The sequence below is a fragment of the Syzygium oleosum genome, unplaced genomic scaffold, assembly GCF_021117445.2.
Source record: "Syzygium oleosum isolate NSW1041296 unplaced genomic scaffold, Sole_v2.1 Sole_v2.48, whole genome shotgun sequence".
Classification (NCBI taxonomy): Eukaryota; Viridiplantae; Streptophyta; class Magnoliopsida; order Myrtales; family Myrtaceae; genus Syzygium; species Syzygium oleosum.
In genome coordinates this window covers 1,544,868-1,558,715 of record NW_026607532.1, presented here as the reverse complement: position 1 = coordinate 1,558,715, position 13,848 = coordinate 1,544,868, and the positions used below count along the sequence as shown (strand labels likewise).

The following is a 13,848-nucleotide window of genomic DNA, read 5'->3' as shown; positions in this document are numbered from 1 at the left end:
AGGTTGTAACAATCTTTGGAGCCTTTAATTGACACAGTAATCAAGTCTTTGTTGCTTGTGAAGTGGTGTTCTTGACTTGAAACGGAATAAGTAATGATTCGGGGGTCATATTTAGTGGAAGCATGTTAGTTCGTGTGCTTTTTGATAGCTAATGGGAACTTCGTTCTGTTTGCAGGGAAGTAATTTAAAGCTTGAACTTGATTCGTTGCATGGCCAGGCAATGGTTTTAGCTGCTCTAGCATCCATTTCGCCCAAATTACCACTTGGCTATCCATCCAGGTATGCATGCTTCTCGTGTCTTTACTTCTCCATTTCTTGGGTCATGGTCATGCTCTTATACAATCTTACTCGGCAACTTTAGCGGGTCTGCCTTTTGGTATGTCCACTTTGTTGGGGTGGGTAGAGGAGTGGAAGTAGATTTTGTTCTTAAATTTGCCTTGGGTGAAGATGGGTGGTCTAACTTACATGAATTGAAATAGATAGTTATAATGGTGGGTGCAATTGCAAATTTAAGTGTGGTATGATGCAGCTTTGGAACTTATTTTTGTTGGGAGTGTAAAAATGATGCTGGAAGTGGCTGATTCTTTTCCTTTTCTTCAGTGATGCAATTTCTTCAATAATAATGCACTTGTCAAATGGCCATCCTGCATCATCTGAATAAAAACTTAGAGCTATTAACTTAGTTCCCCTATTTCAAGCACAATAATAGGATTGTTGTCTGTTGTCACCTTTAGAAAGTCCAGATCTTCCTCTGTCATAATGATGTATCACCAAACAGTAAGTATGGTATAAGGTCCTGTGTTGTTGTATACTTGTACTTATGTGAGCTTGCATGCATGTGCATGCAGAGTTTGAAATGATCCAAAAATGCTGATGGCATACTTATTTCGTTCCTTTATCAGGCTACTACAGTCAGTGCTTGATGTTTTGAAGAAAATGCTGTTACAATCCAGCCCGAACCCTGTTGCTCACACCGTTGAAAAACAAGCTGGGTGGTCACTTTTATCATCACTATTAGCTTCCATGCCAAAAGAGGTAGAATATATTCCTTTTGTTTTCGATAGCCTGCTGGCTGCTTCCGTTATTGATTTTTGATGCATGCAGGAACTTGAAGACCAGGTTTTTGATATCCTCTCATTGTGGGCTCCAACATTTACTGGAAATCAAGATCGTGAATTTGCACAAAATGCAAATCTAATAGCTCTTATGAGGTTTGCTGATATACCTATTGATGTCCATCATTAGTATGTTGGGATGCATCATCATCTGTTATTGGGTCTTGCAAAAATACTTTCCGTTTGCTATGCTGGAACACTAAGTTGGCCATTTTGTCATACATTGTCAACTTTATCCATGCGGCCTCTATTTAGCAGAAGCTTAGTCATCGGAATTGAGAACTTATTAATTCTGATAGAGTTCTGATTTGTGGTGAGCAAGTACTAAAATTTGAGTTACCATTCTGAAGTTGTTGAGAATTTAGGCCAGCTCATAAATGCATAGATGGATCTGGTTGACAATAAGTCTAGTAGATTGCTCTGGATTGGTTGGCATGTACTTACAATTCTCATCATGTGATGGCTGATGACGATTCTGAAATTTTGAAGTAAACAGAAAATGAGCTGTGACCACCACTGTACATTCAGACCAACTTCTCCTCTCGATCTAATTTAACCTTCCACCTTCAGCTACAAGCACAAGAAATCCACTTGCAACTTTCCATCTCTAATAACGGTGGATGATGTTCAGAGATTGGTCTTGGTTAGAGGTGTTACTCCAATCTTTATGAAAAGAATCTGTCTGCTTGTAAAAGAAGGCAATTTTCACAAACTTGATTATGTGAAGTTGCCTCCTTCTAATGGTAGATCAAGGAGCTCATTTTTGAAATCATAATTGGGAAGCTCTCTTGTGCCCATGCTATCCGCTGCAAACCCCATTTCTGTCATGTGCATACAAATTGGGGTGTACTTCATCAGCTTCTGTGCCTGGCTGCCTGGTTGATGTCATCCAATTTTAAATCATGACGCCTTAAAAATCCCTGAGAGTGATCTATCAGAACTTTAGGTGTGATGCACAAAGGAACTGACTATTTGTGAGTTATTGTCCATAGCAATTTCTAATCCATCGAGAGTTTTTGCAACGGGCAGTACAGATTCATGGAGTAGTTCTTGACACTTCTATACTGTTAAAAATTGAATCAAGTGTATGCCCAATGTAGCAAGACAAATTCTTAGTGACTTCCATAGATCTTAGTATACTGACTTTGAACTCCACAAATGACCGTGAAATAGGGTTTGACTTTTTGTTTCTACTGCATTAGTTCAATTGAATCAATCTCTCATTGTTGGAGATCTTTACCTTCCGTATTCTCATTTGACTTTTTGTAGCGTGTGGGAGGCTGCAATTGACGCTCTTGCGGCTTTTGTCAAATGCTTTGCTTCTCCTGATGCTGTAAACAATGGGATTTTGCTTCAACCTGTGCTGGTATACTTGAGTAGGTGTGGTTGCTTTCATGGAGTTTCCTTTCATTTTCCTGTTGCTCTTAATATTTCAATCTAGAACATCTTTTTATGCAGACCATCAGTAGCTCAGGTTTCATGTGTAGTCATGCTATAATTTGATTGTTGGCAGGGCTTTGTCTATCGTCTCATTGGTTAAAGCTAGAGAGTCTCCAAATTTGAAGCCTTCAATGGATAAGTTTGTCATCAAAATTTTAATTGCTTATCAGTCTCTTCCTGATCCAATGGCATATAAAAGCGATCATCCTCAAATTATTCAATTGTGTACAACCCCGTTCAGGTAATTAGTTCTTGTATTTGTTGATATCTCAGGAGTTTGTTTGGTGTTTGCTTCTAGTATACTTGTAGGCATGATTTTGACAGTGGTCATGTGTTGAACTGGACATATAATAGGGATGCTCCTGGGTGTGAGGAAAGCTCATGCTTGAGGCTAATACTGGACAAGAGAGATGCGTGGTTGGGTCCCTGGATTCCTGGAAGGTATCTGGTCTATCTAATATGATATATTTCTGTGTATAATTGGCTGATAAACACTAGATGTTGATTGACTCTCTCTCTCTCTCATGCCCGCGTGCACGAAGGAGAGCATGCAAATGGATGCGGGGAAAGAAGGGGTTTGTGGTTGGGGAGGGGGGGGGGGGGGAGATAGGGAAGGGACAGAGAGATCACTTTTGCATGTAGATAAAATCAGAAATCTACTTGGAGAGCGTAGTCTCTTATGGGCTAATTGATTTTTGTTATTTGTTTTGATACAGTCATTTGTTTATTTTATGCTATTCCTTGTTAGGAAATCTTGCCGAACCTCAGAAGGTTTTGGACATAGTTCTTGGAATATCTGCCTTGCATTAAAAATAAAAACTATGCCTTTCCTTTTTTTTGGTTTCAGCTATTTAGATCGATTTGCCTCACTGTATTCTATCCAGTGCTATTTCCTCCAAAAGATTAACGTGTTTTAGGGGTCCTCCAATAGAGTTCTAAGCTTCTACTTAATGTTTTAGATCAACAAAAAAGCTTGGATCTTTTGGTTTGATTTACTTTAAAGTTGCCGATTTTTCATGTCCACACGATCTTCTATGAAATTCGTTGCATCTTATATTGGATAAGGGAACAATTTTCTTTAAAATACATTAGCCTTATTATGTCGTCGTATTGTGCATGTCTATAAATCAGCTACAGCACACTTGTCAAACGACTTTTGTTTTGTGCTCATTTTGAATGTGACAATCGCAGAACTGAATTAGCAAATGGTTTTGGTAATTTTCCTTTAAAGAAAAATGACAGAAGAGAAGAAACAGGCAATTTAGACGGTTAATAAAATAAAAATTTGTGAAAGTGTCTTTTTTCAACATCAAGTACCTCTTGTATAAAATGCTAACGCTGTATACATTGTCTAGTGTAATAAGTGCTTTTCAGTATGTAACTTTGGACTTTTTTTGAGAGCTATGAGAATGCTGAACTTGCTATGCCGATAAGTCAGATGTGGCAAGCTTTCCTCCGCCTGTTCCAAGTACTGTTACCGTTAAGCTTAATTGTGTAGCATGCACATGTTCAAATAAAACCATTTTTTCTTGTTGTGTACACAGGGACTGGTTTGAAGATGAGCTTCGTGCATTCCAAGGTGGAAAAGATGGGCTTATGCCTTGTGTTTGGGAGAGTGGACATTCTAGTTTTCCTCAGGTAAAAGTGTGTTTGCCTGCATTGGGATTCCTTTATTGCATGTTGGGGCTTATCTTCATTTGTAATACGAAAGATTAGGTGTTAATGCATACACCACCATAATCTTGCTTGTTTTTGATAGAGTCTCATCACTAGTGGATTATAAATCTTCACTATGCACCAAAACAGTATAAGAATAAGTGCAATCACAGTTAGCAATAGTATCGACCAAAAGCGAGAATTGCACAAGGGAAAACGTTGAAGCACAACCGGGGCTTTTCCCACTATATTCTGTACAGTATCTGGATTGTCCATCTCAAGCTGAAATGTATGCCTCTTGCTGCAGAGAGGTCAGGCTTTTGCTCAATTGTGCAATAACAGTAATCAAAGTACGCCATATTATTTGGCAATCGGTGATTTCAGCCTATTAATTCCCAACTTAATCTCTTGCTTGCTGCTGAGTGGTTGAGGAACCATGTGAAAATTCTCAGCTACCTAGATGAGAACATACAGATTGAGTTTCAGTTCATGGGATGAGGTCTCTATGGAGGCTTTGCTTGTTTTGGGAAATTCTTTTCATTTTCTTAGCATCTCCAAATGAAATTCTGTATTCTTTACATGGTCATGGACTTACTGCTTTTATGTAATTTGACATGTAGCCGGAGACTATAAGCAAGACAGTGGTGAACCAGAAGCTCTTGTGCTTTGGAATCTTGTTTGCTTTTCAAGTAGGCAGACAAAATTAATTTATAGATATTTAGTGGTCCATAGTTGGGCATTGTGATGTTCTCAGTGCAATGTATGTTCTTTTCCAGGATAATAATGGAATGCTATCACTTCTTGGAACTATCGAGCAGTGTTCGAAAGCTGGAAAGAAGCAACAATGGCATGCTGTCAGTGTCACCAACATCTGTGTTGCCTTGCTTGCTGGACTGAAGGTATTGATCTTTTTACATAATCAACAAGATTATGGAGGATTGCTGTTTTCAGTGAGCGGGGTTGCAAGGCCAAGCAGCTCAGTTTTCAGAGACCAAAAAAGAATTGGGCTCAACCTTTTCTGTCTTTAATTTGTACAGGCGTTGCTTGCATTACGTCCGCGCATATTGGGGCAAGAATTGTTGAGCATATTACAGACTATTTTCCAGGTGGGACCTCAATGATAGCAATTGCTTGGTAACTGTTCCATTGTCATCGTTTTATACAATACTTGCACCATGTCCACAGAGTATTCTAGCAGAGGGAAATATTTGTGCTTCACAACGTCGAGCATCAGCAGAAGGCCTTGGTCTGTTGGCTCGTGTTGGAAATGACATTTTCACGGCAAGATTGGTTGGTTCTCTCTCATGATCTGTATGCAGTGTTTCTCTTCTCAAATAATTAGAACCAATGAAACTTGGGATGCATCTTTTTATTGTTGAAAGTCTTTTTGACCTTTTGCTTTTGTGATAGTACACTTTCTCTCTCTCTCTCTCTCAATTGTTGTTTGTGTTAAACAGACTAGATCGCTTCTTGGCGAGTTAACTGCAGCAACAGATACTAATTATGCTGGTTCAATTGCTTTTGCACTGGGATGCATCCATCGCTGGTAAACCATCATTAGTCCCTTTTTGTCTTTCTTTGCGTTCAGTTTTTCTTACTAGGCTGTCGTTGTTTTGTGGAAGAATATGTTCGTTACTCTTTAAGTACGTTGGAATGCGTTTTCTTGGTCAGAAGAAAATGTGTCATTAGATTGAGACATGGGTAACTCTTTTCACAGTGTATCTCATTTTCTTGGACTTACTATAACTAATGATTTCGACTGCACCACCACCATCAGCCAAACTACGACCACAGCCATCCATTGGCTGCACCTCTTGCCACTACTAGTTCCCTCCTTCACCATCGATCGACGACTTACCGCTGCCTCCTGCCAGCTGGCATCACCAGCAACAGGCTGCTGTCTTGGCCACAATTTATCACTGGCTGCTGTAGCTGCCATGGGCCATTGGTTATTCAAGTCCATGCTGTGTTCTCCTTGCAATCCTTGGCTGCCCAACCATCTCATCTGCCATTGACAGCACTACCATCTATAGCTTTTTGGCTGGCGATGCTTCTGGCAGCTACTACTACCACAACACACATAAACATCAGAATTTGTGATCTTGTAACTTGTTTTCAAGAAAGGGTTTTTTGAGGAAAACATTTTCCATCGGAGATTAGATTACAGAGCAAAAGTATGACATACAATGAGCAAGAGGAAAAAGCTACTCGTAGATATTTTCATATTTTAATATGTTTATCTCATGCCTTGGGATTGAAGATTTCTCGTTCATGGAAGATATAGTACTATAAATTTTTGAAATTTGTGTAACTGATTAACAAGTAAGCTTTCAGTTTCTTTTTAGATGGTGGGGAATCTCTCGTTGCTGCATTAAGAAAAATATAATTTCTCGATATCAACGAATAGACAATGATTTCCATATTTGTACCCCTCAATGCCGATGACTTTCTACATGTCCCATTTTTCTTCGATTTCTTAATTAGGGGTCATAATAGTGCTATTGGTGAGGATTCTGAATTCTCTTTTGGACCACTCTGTGCAAAGGAGTTTAGAGAAGAACAAATGGAATATAAGAAACAAGAATATGAAATGCAGGCTGTTCTCTTGGCACGTCTGTTTTTTCCTTGGAGGACTAAGCTTCTTCTTACATGCTGCAAATAATTTTGTTTTGACAAATGTCAATGCTGCAATAAGTTGCCGATACTTCTAGGTTTTCTTATACTTAAGGAATTTTAGAGTAGAAGCAAATTTATCTCTCTGGAATCAGTCCAGTAAAGTTAAGATGGTATCACCAAGAACAGTATAAAAATCTGTGAGAAGAAAAATGCACAACTTTGAAGTTAATTGATAAAATGTAAACCACGATAGCTTTTCATGGAGAAACGAAAAATAGGTCATTGTTTCATGATATCCTTTGGTATACAGTGTTGGTTATAGAATATGACTTGGTAACTGATTAATATCTGCATGAACGGCAAAGCTTCCCACTTGCAGTACATCAATGTTGTCGATTATTTAAGCTTCCGGTTGTTATGGAACCTGTCACTTTCCATGACACTCCTGTATGTTTATATATTTTTATTTATCTGATGTGCAGTGCAGGAGGAATGGCATTGTCAAGTTTAGTGCCTTCAACTGTGAGCTCAATCTCCTTGCTCACGAAAAGTTCAGTGCCAAATCTACAAATATGGTCTTTGCATGGACTTCTTTTGACTATTGAAGCTGCTGGTTTGTCTTATGTATCTCATGTTCAGGTAATCCAATTTTAGGGTGCTTCTCAAGAATTAATCGTATTAACTTGTTGTGCTCCTGCAATCACCTTAAAAGGGCATTTGAAACTCTCATATTGCTTCTGCTGGTAAAGCAGCTCATGAAAATGATATTTTTCTCTTCTAGAGGATGGTATTTCAGTGACCTGTTGGTCCAGTATTGTGTCCTACAAGGAAGTTGAAACACTGATATTGCTCCTGCTAGTAAAGCTGCCCATTATGTCGGTTTAGACACAGACACCGCGTGACGAGTTTGATTTCTTTGTCCGCATGCGCAGGCAACACTTGGCCTCGCAATGGAAATTCTTTTGTCTGAGGAAAATGGATGGGTTGACCTTCAGCAAGGTGTTGGCCGCCTTGTAAATGCTATTGTTGCTGTTCTTGGTCCAGAACTGGCCCCCGGGAGCATTTTCTTTTCCCGTTCTAAGGTACTTTGTAAATTAGTGCTGGAGAAAGTCTAAAAATAAGCTATTTGAATATTAGCCTTTTCTCATAACTTTATTTGGTTTTAGCGTATAGTCATTAGTTCTCTCCATTAATATGACCAACTGGGCATTCAGTCTGTTATTGCAGAGATAAGCTCCTGGCAAGAAACGGCCACACTCCTTGAGTATGCCTTGTTTCCTTCTGATCTTTCTAATTTTTATACTTTTGTATTGGATATTTCCTTTAAAATCAAGAGATAGACCTTCTCTTTACAGTTAAGGGGGCTTGCCTATAGTCCATCTGTGGATCAGCTTTTATCGTAGTAATCTAGTTTATTGGTGCACCAGGAGTGTCCGCTTCTCGCAGCAACTTGTTCTTTTTGCACCACAAGCTGTCCCTGTGCACTCCCATGTGCAAAGTCTTCTCCCAACTCTCTCCTCAAGACAGGTTCTCTTCCTGGATTTCTATTTATTTAACTATCCTTGACCGTTTAGGTGTTTAGCCAAAAACAAAAAAAACTTATGTGGCAAAGAGCACTCACGGTGTATAATTAACAACCCTCGTCCCCCCCAGAAAAAAAAAAGTCTAAGTGGCTGGTTACATTACAGGGGGCAGGGCTGCTTCCCCAGACCTCCTCCCCCTACCCCTTATATATAATTATGGTATCTAAAGAAGTTCCTTCGTATTAAAACAGCCCATCTTAAGGCATCTTGCGATTTCTACCCTGCGACACCTCATTGAAAAGGACCCAGTAAGTATAAAATTTTGTTTTACGAAATTTCCTTCCTCTTGCTCTATGCATCAGAGTCTTGTCTTGATGAGTTGGATGCTGCGCCAATAATTTCCTTTGTCAGGAATCAATAAAGGAGGAGCAGATTGAAGAAAATTTATTTCATATGCTGGATGAAGAAACTGATTCCGAGTGCGTAATCATTGCTGTTTGTTATTTGTTTTGAATGTTAACTTGGTATTTTGGTTGCATAGATCCTTCCCTAAGAATTGGATGTGCTGTCGGCCTAGTTTTTACATAGTTACAATATATATGAGTTTCTTATATTGTTGTTTTTGCAGTATTATGTGTTCTGATTTATAGTCTGGCCAATTATTTTTGCATGGGAAGGCCTGTTAACAGCAACCTCTCTCTCTCTCTCTCTTTTTGCATTGAGTAGTTAAGTGAGAATGCCTTATTTTTGCTGGGAAAGGCAATTGAAGTGAAATGATATCTAGTGAAAGTTCTTTGTATGAATGTTTGGGTTGTTTCCTTCAGATTTGTGTTCCAGGCTTAGAGGTTTTGTTGTAATAGAAGTAACTTAGTTGATTCATTTATGCATCCTCATTTCAAAGCACTTCACTTATCTTACTCGATGTGAAATTGAGGTGTCTCTTTTTGGAGATACAATTTAATCTGAAATACCAAAGATTGCAACTCATGTTTTCTATACTATGGTACACAAGTATTCAAAAATAATAATAACCACCGTTTCTGATCTAAGTGTAGAGATATAAGTAATATTATATAACTCTCTGTTTGTGTTCATAAAATCTAAATTAAAGAAGATTTCCATTTGGATTATATATTTAAGTTTGTCTTCTTCTTCTTCTTCTTCTTTTCTTTTCCTTTTCATTTTTCTTATATTTTAGATACTATCATTTGAAGTCAACAGGACTCAGAGGTAACTAGTCACTAAAACTGTTCTTTGAATGGTTTTGGTTGTAAAATCGAACAACATGAGAGGGAGTGTAGCTGTCAACCAAATGGATATGAGTCTTCTGGGAAAAATTTAATGCACTGTGTGTGAGATATCTTGGGTGTGGTCACATAAAATCGACCAGTCATCCCTAGTTGCTCTAAATTTCAGAACTCGAATCTCTCTGACTTAATTCTCATCTCAAACTATGTAGTCCAGATTCCTGACTCAAGCCTGGTCAAAATACTTTGGTTAAAATATGTATGTGTATATATATATAGTGTGGTTGCATGGATCTACCAGATACTGTCATTGCCACTTGGACGCCACGTCCTTGTCTATGTTAGAATTTTGTCTGTGAGTATTTGATGGTGATTTTGGTTGTCAACAGTGAATATTGAAAAGATAAGTGCTGAGATGTATAACATTTACTACAGTCTGCAGTGTTGGCGATTATGCCGTCTTACTATCACTGTGTTAACATCACATGACAAGAAATTAGGATTCACGTCAGCTAGGGCTGTTTGAATTTCCATTATTGTCAGGATGATGTCTGCATCATAATGATAGTCAAGGTTGTTGATTTTAACATGTATCATAGTTGCAGTGGATGAAATCACTAATTACCACTGTGAGAGATTATTTTAGTATTAATACTCTATGCTCTGAAACCTAACTTATGGCTTGAGTTGGACAAATTCACCCTTGCTTTTGGCAGCAACATCTACAGGGAAACTGTTTCATTGCCGCAAGATGTTAGTACATGATCCAGACGAGTGTTTTGAAAGTAAATTGAGGTTGGAATAGCCAACTGGGAATAATCCTCACTAATGACACGTTTTATTGCTGAGGCTTGCCTATTCCCTATTGCATAGAGTACCTTGCATTTGTACCTTGAAAAGAATTCGCAGTGATCTAGATAAAGATGGCCTGAATCACTAACCAGGTCAAATTTGAACATAATGTGTAATGCTTACATAACCTTGATTACGACATTAATGCGGAATGATTGGAATTCTTGATACTCAGAAAGTGATACCTGTCAAAGATATGGGTGTAAGCTATCTGATAATTGTACTTGGCCAAATGGTATCTATATCTTGCCCATGCATTACTATGCTTTACCTGTCAATGTGCTTTGTCTGGTTCATCTTTCAGTTTGCAATTCATTTTAATGTTCAATGTTTGGAGATTTGATGGAATTGTTTGGTTTAAATCCATTTGCCTTCACAGGATTGGAAACTTGGTCCAATCTACAATCATGCGACTCCTCTATGCAACATGCCCTTCTTGTCCATCTCATTGGATTTCAGTTTGTCGTAACATGGTAAGATATTTTCTCAGAGAATGTTGTGTCTTACTCCCAGTGCTGTCATATAATCGGTTGATGGTTGCCAGGGAAGCAGGTGATGTGTTTTCCGTCCATCTTACATGTTTTTCCCTCGACACTTACATGGTTTTTATTCCTTCCACTGGACATGTATTTAATAGTGTATTGGATTTGCAGTAGTATCTGTGTCGCATTTAGGTGTAAATCTACTAAATTCACAGAGTGGTGCATTTTAAAAAAAAACGTAACTATACACATGACCACATCCTTTCCTGCAACTTCGATTAGATATTGTTCCATGAGTTCCATGGCAACTCCAGCGGCTAACGGTCGCTCAGAAGATTATTGCTCTCACCATGCAACTGCTATGACTGTCATGTAATATAGACTAGGGACCAATGAGATTGTCAGCCTAAGAATTCAAGTTCAAGAATCATTGTTTTTCACAAATGAGTTCCTCATTTCTTTGAAGCAAGTAATATATGTATTCAAATATTTCATTGTACTTTTGCAACTTCACTACCTTGAACTTGGCCATCATCTTGAATTTTTTGTCAAGAGCTGATTCCTTGCTCTTCTTGACCAACTTCTTGGTAATACAAGTTCTGAATTTTCTTGCTTTTATTTTGGTGAGTAGGATCTTTTTTAGGATCTTTGCGTCATATAATTCTGATATTTTATTCACCTTCACCTTTGACTTGATGTTAATGTGCTCCATACATTATTTATGCTGTTATCATTCTGCTATTGTGTATTTAACTTCTTGAGTGCGTAGGTTATGTATAATGATGTTGGTTATGCATGTTCCTGGTCTTTCTCTGCAATTTGTGGAGAATGGAAAATCCAGTATTAAAACTATTTCCTGAATGAATTGCAAATTGAGAATATTTGACAAGTTAGACCTTTGTCAACACTTCTGTAAATTGGGGAAGGACAGCGTTTTGCTGTTTCCAATTATGCAAGAGTTTTAGTAGCGCAAGGTCTTCCCTGAAACAGAGTTCATTTTGTGGTTGTGAAATGTTGTTCGCATTAAAAATCTCTACAGGTTCTTTCGACGTCAAGAAGAAAGACCGAAACTGAGAGAACTGTAGAGAATGATATATCAATTGGGACAGATGGTGAAACAAGCTTGGCTGTTGGAGGAGATGATGAAACCATGGTTGCTCATTCTAGAGGCATGTCCATGCAAGACTACCCCTACGAAGGATCTAGTGTTTATCCTAAACGTGATAAGCATCTTAGATATCGAACAAGAGTTTTTGCAGCTGAGTATGTTCTCTTTCTTCTTTTGAGCCTTTTTTACACATTCCTTTTCTATGTTGACGCAACGATATGTTAGAGCTGATTTAATATGAAGACAAATCTGCTTGATAAGTTTTGCTTTTGTTTCTAACTGTACTTTTGAGTTGCTTCAATATGAGCTCGAGGGCTTGCATGAACATGCAAGTATATGTACGCAAAATATATTTGAAAAGAAGGTTTCCTTCTATTTATCTGAAAACCTAAGTAAGAATCAGTTTGAGGACCTTATTGTACATGAAGTTCCCAGTATATCCAAACCTTAAGTTAATTATCCATCTTTTGGATCCAGGTGCTTGAGACATCTACCTGCAGCTGTAGGAAACGACCCTTCTCATTTTGATCTCTCATTGGCTAGATCCCAGTCCTCCAGAGGTCATGCTATGGGGGATTGGCTAGTTATCCATGTACAAGAGCTAATATCACTAGCTTATCAGGTACTTCGAATATAATATCACAATTACCTGACAAAACTGCATGAATCATTCCACATGCTGAGATTGACACTTCATGCTCACCTATGTACAACAGATAAGCACTATACAGTTTGAAAGACTGCAGCCGATTGGTGTGGAACTCTTAAGTATTATTATAGACAAGGTATCCCTGTTGGATTAGTTGGTTCTGCTTATTCTTTATCCATGGGACTTTATAATTGATTTTCTATCTTGTTATTTTGGACTGCAGTACCAAACAATCTCTGACCCTGAGCTTCCTGGGCATCTTCTACTGGAACAGTATCAGGTCTTTTAATGCCTTCTCCAACATTCTTATCATCAAAAGTGAAAAGCTGCTAACTTAAAAGATGTTGGTAACTGTGTTAAGGCCTCCCAAACCAACTCTATAGTAGATAGTTGTTGCGTTGATGTGCTAAGTCACAAGAAGATATCTTCCTGACTTTTTTTTGGGCCAGTGATATATTCTTGACTGATTCATCTGTTTGTAGGCCCAATTAGTATCTGCTGTCCGTACTGCTTTGGACACATCCTCAGGCCCCATTCTTCTGGAAGCAGGGTTGCAGCTGGCTACAAAGGTTCTTTTCTTTTAGCATCTGGCCCTCCTCCCCAAAGTAATTGTAAATCTAGTTAACCTTGTGCTGAAATGGCATTGAAAGTTATTGAGATACTGACATTCAATATTTTTCAGATTCTAACAAGTGGAATAATAACTAGTGATCAAGCTGCTATTAGACGTATATATTCATTGATTTCTCGCCCACTGGATGATTTCAACAACCTCTATTATCCTTCATTTGCAGAATGGGTTTCCTGCAAGGTGTGTTTAGGTGGTCTGACTATTATTTGACATTGTTTAATTGAGGGATCTGTAGGATCCCTTCTTCTTTTATTAATTTTCACCACTACTAATTGTTCTGACATAATTTACCTTCCTGTCAATTGAATTTGCAACACATATTAGATCAAGGTCAGACTCCTGGCTGCTCATGCATCTCTCAAGTGTTACACATATGCATTCTTGAGGCGACACAATAGTGAAATTCCTGAAGATTATGCAGCATTTCTTCCATTATTTGCAAAGGGTTCAATGGTTCTTGGAAATTTCTGGATAAGGATTCTGAAAGACTATAGCTATATATTCCTGCGGTTGCATCTCAGAAAGAAAG

At 38.3% G+C, this 13,848-nt stretch overlaps 1 protein-coding gene across 3 annotated transcripts in view; it reads left to right on the top strand.

The window, feature by feature from the left end:
- Nucleotides 1-13,848, top strand: part of LOC115681335 (protein SWEETIE) — a 30,560-nt gene that overhangs the window by 9,187 nt on the left and 7,525 nt on the right. For all 3 annotated transcript variants that reach the window (XM_030605250.2, XM_056306845.1, XM_056306846.1), the window contains 26 exons: nucleotides 176-279; nucleotides 903-1,035; nucleotides 1,105-1,211; nucleotides 2,385-2,495; nucleotides 2,629-2,796; nucleotides 2,910-2,996; nucleotides 4,100-4,193; nucleotides 4,832-4,900; nucleotides 4,988-5,110; nucleotides 5,249-5,317; nucleotides 5,397-5,501; nucleotides 5,669-5,757; nucleotides 7,310-7,466; nucleotides 7,760-7,909; nucleotides 8,042-8,091; nucleotides 8,255-8,354; nucleotides 8,602-8,658; nucleotides 8,762-8,829; nucleotides 10,829-10,922; nucleotides 11,971-12,194; nucleotides 12,517-12,661; nucleotides 12,756-12,824; nucleotides 12,912-12,968; nucleotides 13,171-13,257; nucleotides 13,371-13,499; nucleotides 13,644-13,847. In XM_030605250.2, coding sequence (XP_030461110.2) covers nucleotides 176-279; nucleotides 903-1,035; nucleotides 1,105-1,211; nucleotides 2,385-2,495; nucleotides 2,629-2,796; nucleotides 2,910-2,996; nucleotides 4,100-4,193; nucleotides 4,832-4,900; nucleotides 4,988-5,110; nucleotides 5,249-5,317; nucleotides 5,397-5,501; nucleotides 5,669-5,757; nucleotides 7,310-7,466; nucleotides 7,760-7,909; nucleotides 8,042-8,091; nucleotides 8,255-8,354; nucleotides 8,602-8,658; nucleotides 8,762-8,829; nucleotides 10,829-10,922; nucleotides 11,971-12,194; nucleotides 12,517-12,661; nucleotides 12,756-12,824; nucleotides 12,912-12,968; nucleotides 13,171-13,257; nucleotides 13,371-13,499; nucleotides 13,644-13,847 — 2,850 coding nt within the window. The remainder of the gene's footprint in view (nucleotides 1-175; nucleotides 280-902; nucleotides 1,036-1,104; nucleotides 1,212-2,384; nucleotides 2,496-2,628; nucleotides 2,797-2,909; nucleotides 2,997-4,099; nucleotides 4,194-4,831; nucleotides 4,901-4,987; nucleotides 5,111-5,248; nucleotides 5,318-5,396; nucleotides 5,502-5,668; nucleotides 5,758-7,309; nucleotides 7,467-7,759; nucleotides 7,910-8,041; nucleotides 8,092-8,254; nucleotides 8,355-8,601; nucleotides 8,659-8,761; nucleotides 8,830-10,828; nucleotides 10,923-11,970; nucleotides 12,195-12,516; nucleotides 12,662-12,755; nucleotides 12,825-12,911; nucleotides 12,969-13,170; nucleotides 13,258-13,370; nucleotides 13,500-13,643; nucleotide 13,848) is intronic.